Genomic DNA, 7,814 nt, shown 5'->3' with positions numbered 1-7,814 from the left:
TGGTAGATTCACACAAAAAAATTCACTATATTAGAAAAGTTTTTTTTTTTTTTTTGTTGCACATAATATATAGCTTCCGTTTTAGGAAATTGTTGCAGATTTTATGAAACGGATGTAAGTATGTATTTATAGCCGTCAAAACTTAATATTAAAGCCGAAAAGAAAAGAAGTCGGGCCATGTTAATGGAAAGATTAGTAACTTATTCGGTTTACCTTTTGCTTCAATCCAGGACAATGTCACATGCAAGAGCAACGGCAACGGTAATCTTTGTCATCAATTTTTCAAATTATAATATGAACCATTTCACATTCCTAAAGTAAATTATGTGACTCTTTCTGTCCTTAGTTATCATTAAATCCTCTCGTTAGGTGTGGTACGATTATATTACGGAGTACATTGGAAGGAAGTTTTTAATTAATACTCCGTATTACGGTACAAGAAGAAAGTTTTAAAAATATTTTTATGGGAATTAATAAACATAAATAAAAATAGTAAAATTACATTGAAAAGACAAATTTACATTGAGTATGCAAAAAAGTAGAGAAAGAACGTAATAAAAGTACATTAAAAAAAAAAATTTAACAGAAGAAAGTTAAATTTGCACAAATATTGTTGTAAATTTGAGGAAATTTTGATAAAAAAATTGATATTAATGATACTTGAAAATAGTTAATAGGAAAATTTATTTTGGGACTTAAAATTGGCCATAATGTACTATCAATAAGGAACGAAGGGAGTATAATATATTTATCAAAAATGGTTGTTACACATTATATGCAATAAATGTTTTCTTTTCATTTTAACGTTATTTCTCTCTATCTCTCTCTTCATCATTACCTTCCCTCTCTATTTGTTACACACAGACAAATTTTGCTTATCAATAAGGGACGGAGGGAGTACAAAATATAAAATGAAGGTAGTGTAATTAGTTTATCAACTTATTGATTATAGTGGAGACCACGGGGAATCTTAAATTTAAAGTGTAGTTAATGGGGTTATATTCAATTGTTAGTATAAGAGAGAAATTCTTAAACACAGTTAAATAGAGTTGATAGAAGTGAAAGATAATTTATATACCTGTATAAAAAATAGCTCAATAACGAGTTTAAAATTACATGTATGATTGATTCAGACTGAGATTTAATCAAAACTGAATTGATTTGAACTAAGATCTAACGAAATCCGAAATGAACTGATTCAAAGTATATTAAATCCATTTTGACCCAAATAAACCTAATTAAATTTGACTCCAAGCTCACCTAGACTCGATATCTATGACTCGAACCGAATTTGACTTGACCTGAATTCGATTTGTGACTGGCCGCCATACCTGGACCCTCCTTTGACTCGAATATAATTAAGCTTGACCTGACTTGATCTGGGTTGTTAGGAAAAAATGGTCGGCCACTACCCGATCCAAACACCCTGACTCATTGTGGGCCAACCCAAACTCTATCTGGGTACCCAATTTGACACCTTTAAGTAATAGTTATATTTTGGGGAAATTATACTTCCTCCGTTCTGTTAATATTGCAACAAGGAGGAAATTACGCATCCCAAAACACTTTTTATATGCTATATATCTATAATTGTGTAAGTGTAAAAATTATAAAAAGTTGATATCGTCAAAGTATTTTATGAGACGAATCCAACAAGATCCCACATGACTATATTTTGATTAACGTATAAATCAATATTATATGGTCAAACAAGAGTGATGAATAGTGCAAAAAGTCCATTGTTGCAATATTAATAGAACGGAGACAGTATAAAGTTACAAACAAGCTTTGAGTTACCAAGTCATTTCTTTCGAGATCTAATCATAATGGGTTATATTTATTTCGTGTAATCTTTTAAAGGAGATAATATAGATTACAAAGTATTGTAACTTTGATTAAAATTTGTTTATGAAAATTAAAAATTTCAATAATTTCCATACTTTATTTTAAACTTATTTCAACATAATAAGGTACGTATTTAAAGATACTATTGGCCTGTTCTCATTGACTGAACTCAGCTGAACTGAATTGAACTGAACTGAACTGAACTCAGCTGAACTGAACTGAACTGAAATGAATATTTTATAAGAGAAGAAAATTAGGAGCTGAACTGAACTGAACTGAACTCAGCTGAACTGAACTGAACTGAACTGAATTTCAACGTAAGAGAACATGCCCTATCTCCGATTTTTATTAATTCCAACTTTGGGATATTAGTTATGATATATAATATATTTCAAAGTTGCAACTAATAAAAATCGGAGGTAATATTGATGTTCTAAATATGTATTATGGAATTAATTAAGCAAGTATGACAAGCCTATTGTTTTTATCGAAGTAACAAATATTCCTTTTTTTTTTTTTTTTTAATTTTCTGTTTTAATTTTTTTTTTTAAAAAAAAAGAACAAGAGGAACTATAACGAAAAACAACAATGAATTAAATTGTATAGTCATAAATAGTTAAATACACAAAAAATGTGGTGATCGGTGACTTGTGACTTGGTGAGTGATTAATAGAGATTTCTTATAAATAAAATACAGTATTTTAATATATATTGAGAAACATTTCATACCTTTAGTTTAAATTTAAAAAGTGAGGAAATTTACTAACTCAATAACCAAAACAATTCTTACCTTTCTTTCAAAAAAAAAAAAAAAAAAAAAAAAAAACAATTCATACCTTTAGTTTAAATTTAAAAGTGAGGAAATTTATTAACTCAATAACCAAAATAATACTCCGTAGTAAGGAAAATTTCCATATAATTCCTTCTTGGTAATGTTATCATATGATTCGGTAGCAAAAAACATTAGACAAACAATAATTAATATTGATCCAATAGAGAGGAGTGGGACCAATAAAACCAATAACAAGAAGTTGGATAAAAATTGACACTTTTAAACCAAGTTTAATCACTTTTATTATTATATATTTTTATTTCTCATCAAACACAAACAACGACATTTTTCCCTCTCTATGCTCTTGGTTGCCTTTTTTCAAGAGTCACTTTTCCCCAACGATTAGGACCTACCGTATGTCTTTCTCTTTTCTTTGAATTTTCAAATTTAAAACAAACACAAAAATATGAATTCTTACTTTATCAGTTAAACATGCTTGTCAATTTTCAACGAACATATGTAAATTGATTTTTTTCACTCAAAAAAGTTCATAATTGTAGCAAAAGAAACATGGCTGAGCCTACTTGTGTTGTGCATCCTTTCTCTTACACCACACCACCCTTCTCCAATGAATCTCATGAGGTTAGAAATCTTTCATTTATCCCATCTTTAATGTTTTGATATAATTTGGGGAATCGGCCCGTTTTTTTATTTTAGTGTAGAGAAAATCACAAAGTGTAATACGTAAACGGAATTTGATTTGATCAAAATATTTGATTCCGTTTGTAACATATAATCCAACATAGCTAGTTGACATTAACGGAATAACCATTAGTAGTTTTATCATTGTTTAACTTTCAATCTTTCATTGTTTTTTTAACTAAATCTCAACTTTTTTGTTAAATTTGTCAGGAAAATCCAATGTATGGAATGGGAGAGTCAGTTTCATTTGGCAGATATGTATGTGAAGAATTGGAATGGGAAAAGTGGTCATCATTTGACAATAATACTAACAGAAATCGTTATGTAAAAGAGGCGGAAAAATACTCCAAACCAGGGTCAGTTGCACAAAAGAAGGCTTATTTTGAAGCACATTTCAAGAGAATGGCAGCTCTTAAGGCTGCAGCATTACTTGAGCAGGCAAATAATTCGGAAAATACATCTGGTAAAACTAACACATACCAAATTAGCGCCGATTATGCTGTGAACACGAGCTTGAATCTACATGTTGAAGATAACAGTTATGAGCAGGCCGAATCTGTTTCGAAAGAAGGTGAAACTTATAATGCAGGGGAGTTTGTGGTACACCAAGATGAACTTTACTCAATTTGTGTAGATGATAATGATGGCAAAAATGTAAATCCGCCATTACCGGAGCACAAATCTTCCGACAAAATTGATATTTACTCAGCTTCTAAGAAGGATGAAAATTGCAAGGCAAGCAATGAGGAGTCAAGTGGGATTCCCCAAATATGCAAACTTCCTTTGCAGGTAAATCTCGCTCCTTTAGTTTTTTTATTTTTTTAAATTACGACTTCATTAGTCAAATGGGATAAGTAAAATGGTACGGAACGATTAGTATTATTATTATTACAGTATTATCATCGTAATACTGTTATGGAATTTCAGTTTTAAATTGGAGCTTTTTTTTTAATAAAATTTTATGTTGGATTAGGTAGTTGCAAAATTTCTAATAGATAAATTTGAACGGGGAGCATTATCATTGATGTAAATATTGTTTCTGACTTTCATTTTATAAATTTTTTAATAATTTATAAATTTGATGCTTAATTTTGTAATGGCAAATTTTCTAACAGTATATGTCATTGTTTTGGTAAAATCCTTGTTGTACGTTTAAGAAGATGAAGTTTGCCTAGGTGCTTGTGTAATATACTAATATGTATTACATGAGCTAAATTAATATTTCCTATGCTCATTTTTCATTTACTATTGAGTGATTTATTTTTCGTTGAAATGCATTGTTCATTTGAGTGTTGGGTTTACATAAAAAGGTTGTTAAAACCGAGTGTTTGAGAGCCAAATAGTACATGAACTTAATAAAGGCGTTGCATTGTTCATTTGTCAAAGCCTACAAGACTGTCAACTTTCCAATGCCACAACAATGCTGTTAATCTTATCATTTAGAAGCTAGTAGATTGCTTATGTAGTAAGTTTAACGACGTTTTGTGGAGTGATTTAAGTACTCCTTACAATAAATACTCACCATGAAGCTAAATTTGTATTCGCTTCCTTAATAAAATCTTTGGTGCAGGAGAAGGCTTATGTAACTGAGGAAGCATCTGTAACAGTAGTAAAAAGGAATCCACCACTTTCATCCTACATTCCATCCCCTGCTAGATCTGCTAATCCGATTTATCCTGGGAAAGAAAACTATGCAACTCCTGTTAAAAAGAAGTCTTCTGTAAGTGAACCTGATAAAAAGAAAACTCCACTTCGTTTGTCAATCAACCGAGAACTAAACAGAATCATGTCACCAGTCATTAAGAAACTTGGAAGTTCTTCTAAGGTTTCCAAAGATTGCGCCACTGACCCTTCAAGAACTCCTGCCAAGGTCTTTTCCTATCTTTATCAGGAACTTCGTTGCATTTTTGTTTCCTGAATTACATGTGCTCTAACAAGAACATTTTGAACATATTGCAGGCTTCTGTGAGCGGTGTGCAAGTTCCTCCTATGACTCCAGATTTGTCGAAGAGAGGGTATGTTATTCACACCCATTCATGAAAAAATGTAGACTAGAAAAGAGCTGTCAATCGTAGCTGAATGGGAGAGTAATTTCTTTCAGAATTTTACTGAAGCTATAATTAAGTTTACTACGGAGTATGAAAGGATTTTACTGAAGCTATAAGTTTACTACTCGTATGAAAGAATTTTGCTGAAGCTATTATTAAGCTATAAGAACTTTGGCTTACTAAAAAAGTGCCTTACTATTTAGCACCATGTGCTAACTCTGCCCCAATGCCTCGAAATTAAAATGAACATATAACTTTAGCTAAAAGTTTCTAAAACTCGAGTGAAATTTTCCTAATTTCATAAGAAAATCATTCTTCTTTCTAGATTTGCTTTGATGTACATAATGAAATGATACTAATGGTTGAATGGACCGAAGAAGTACCTGAGTACGGGGTAATGAATTGCATGATACTATCATTTATATCTTTAATGCTTGTTTGTGGTTAGAACTAAAAAGTCGCTATGTTTGTGTATGCCATTCAGTGTATCTACTTCTTCTCCCAGTATGAGCAAAAACAAGATAAGCTCACCTATTATTCCCAATTCATTTTGTCTGAGGAGTGGAGACAGAACTGCTAGAAGAAAGCAGGTAAACCTCCTGTGTTTTTGTGAGGCTGATGATCATTCAAAATAAAAGTTTATTTTGTTTTTCTCAAACGCTGTTAATCTTGCTGTATTGCAGAAGCTAGAAGATAAGTTTAATGCCACAGCCACGGAAAAGGCACCTCAACCATCAAAATTCAAGGTTACTATTTCATCGATATCTTTTTCTTCATTTCAGTACTGTGCTCTTCCTTCACTGAATCTAAATCAAAAGATACAGGAAATATGCATCATCAAATTTTATAGTCTAAAAAATTTAGCTCAGTTCTTATGTAGTTGCAAAATAAAATCTGTCATTTTTACCAACCTTATCAATAATTATGTTTGTTGGTTTTCAATGGGTGTGTAACTGATCTAAAGCAATAGTTAATTGTAAGGTAAATTTATCTCCTATGATACCCCCTCTGAGTAAGTGTGACATCAGATGGTTGTATAATATCTGATAGGATGGGGTTGGCTATTATAGGATACGAAATGGCTTTTGTAAGCGCGTTTACACAGATGGGTGATTCATACTTCAGATAAAGAACTTGTAACAAAATATTGTGTTACTTGCCCTTGGTTTGTGTTACTTTGCACCTTCATTCTGCATTATATAATGCTTATTCGAGTCTTGATGATCTTGCAGGAGAAAGCGGAAGCAGAACTAAACAAATTCCGCCAGAGCTTTTGCTTTAAATCTATGCCTTCTCCAGACTATTATGGAGACAGCGGAAGATTCAACAGCCCTAAGCCTAAGGTTGGTCTCTTAATTCCATTCTTTGTTTTTCAGTCAAGCTCTATCGCCTTGTTCTAGTCCCTTCTGTATTAACATTGGCAATATAATGACTCCGTCCATTAAGAAATTATAGTCATAAACTCCGTATTATTAATGAATTTTTGATAACAAAGATTGGGACAACAGGACTAATAGTTTTAGCCTTTTAGGTGGAGGTATTATTTGATTGAGATAATCATCTATGCTTTGCATAATTGATCCTCTTAGAAATTAAGCTAGTGACAACTATAGTTTTCGCATTTGTATTCTAATTCATTAGCTTTTCAAAGTCCAAATTTCTTTTTTTGAAGATTCACTAAAGAGTTATGATCTTTGATTGTATTTGTTGCAGAAAGAGTCTACAAATCGCAAGTCCCCTAATGAGGTAAGACAGGCTAACAGAACCGCGTCTCAAAATAAGAGTGCATTACCACCAAGAAGGCCTTCAGCGAATCAAATTGGCTTGAAGAGTACTAAAAGAACTACCCATGTACCCAGCTAACCTTAAGAAATTTTAACAAGATTGCAGTCAAGAGTTTGACAGATTATAGGAACCTACAACAGACTGACAATATTCTGAACACATTTGTCATGAAAGAGCAACCCTATCAAGTCTCGTAAGAGGTATTTGTTTAAGTTCTAAGCATCGAAGTACTTCATTGATATGTATATTAAACAAGGCTGGACATCAAATTGTTTAGAGAGTGCTGTCATTTTACAGTGTTCATTCTGGCTCTGAAAGTTTTCAAAGCTTATAAGTTGCACATATGTTGATATGTATTTGTTGTGAATCAGACTTTGTTATATGGAAGTAAGTGAGGATAACTCTATTGATTTATGATTTTCTGTTTGTTTGAGTTTAGAGCTGATTACCTACATTCGGATTTAATGGCCACATTACTAATTTAAATTATTCTATTATTGTTGGACGGATGGAGTATCCAATATTAGTTTTCAAGGTATATATCATCTTATGTAGTCGGTCTGTTCTGTTCAGCTTAATTTCAGTTCAGTTCAAGGCAGTTCAGCTCCAATTAGTGTTGTTTAATTCAGCTTCGATCAGTTTAATTCAATTAATTTCTTTTG

At 31.8% G+C, this 7,814-nt stretch overlaps 1 protein-coding gene across 2 annotated transcripts; it reads left to right on the top strand.

Annotated features, from left to right (window-relative positions):
• Positions 1–2,975: 2,975 nt before the first annotated feature.
• Positions 2,976–7,544, top strand: LOC145595231 (protein WVD2-like 7). 2 transcript variants are annotated; one of them, XM_081651611.1, is made up of 8 exons: positions 2,976–3,259; positions 3,530–4,108; positions 4,890–5,189; positions 5,279–5,334; positions 5,873–5,957; positions 6,051–6,113; positions 6,600–6,710; positions 7,081–7,544. In XM_081651611.1, exons 1-8 carry the CDS (start codon positions 3,188–3,190, stop codon positions 7,228–7,230), a joined length of 1,416 nt encoding a protein of 471 aa, XP_081507737.1. In that variant the 5' UTR covers positions 2,976–3,187; the 3' UTR covers positions 7,231–7,544. The 2 variants fall into 2 exon arrangements, with proteins under 2 accessions (XP_081507737.1, XP_081507736.1); XM_081651610.1 differs by having other exon boundaries at positions 2,978–3,259; positions 5,852–5,957.
• Positions 7,545–7,814: the final 270 nt, after the last annotated feature.

This window comes from Chenopodium album, chromosome 19 (assembly GCF_948465745.1).
Source record: "Chenopodium album chromosome 19, dcCheAlbu1.1, whole genome shotgun sequence".
NCBI lineage: Eukaryota > Viridiplantae > Streptophyta > Magnoliopsida > Caryophyllales > Amaranthaceae > Chenopodium > Chenopodium album.
This window is presented reverse-complemented; position numbering and strand designations above follow the sequence as displayed.

Coding starts and splice junctions, on each gene's coding strand:
- LOC145595231 (XM_081651610.1), top strand. CDS start 3,188: ATGGCTGAGCCTACTTGTGTTGTGCATCCTTTCTCTTACACCACACCA. Junction 4,109..4,889: donor TATGCAAACTTCCTTTGCAG/GTAAATCTCGCT, acceptor TCTTTGGTGCAG/GAGAAGGCTTATGTAACTGA. Junction 6,711..7,080: donor TCAACAGCCCTAAGCCTAAG/GTTGGTCTCTTA, acceptor TATTTGTTGCAG/AAAGAGTCTACAAATCGCAA.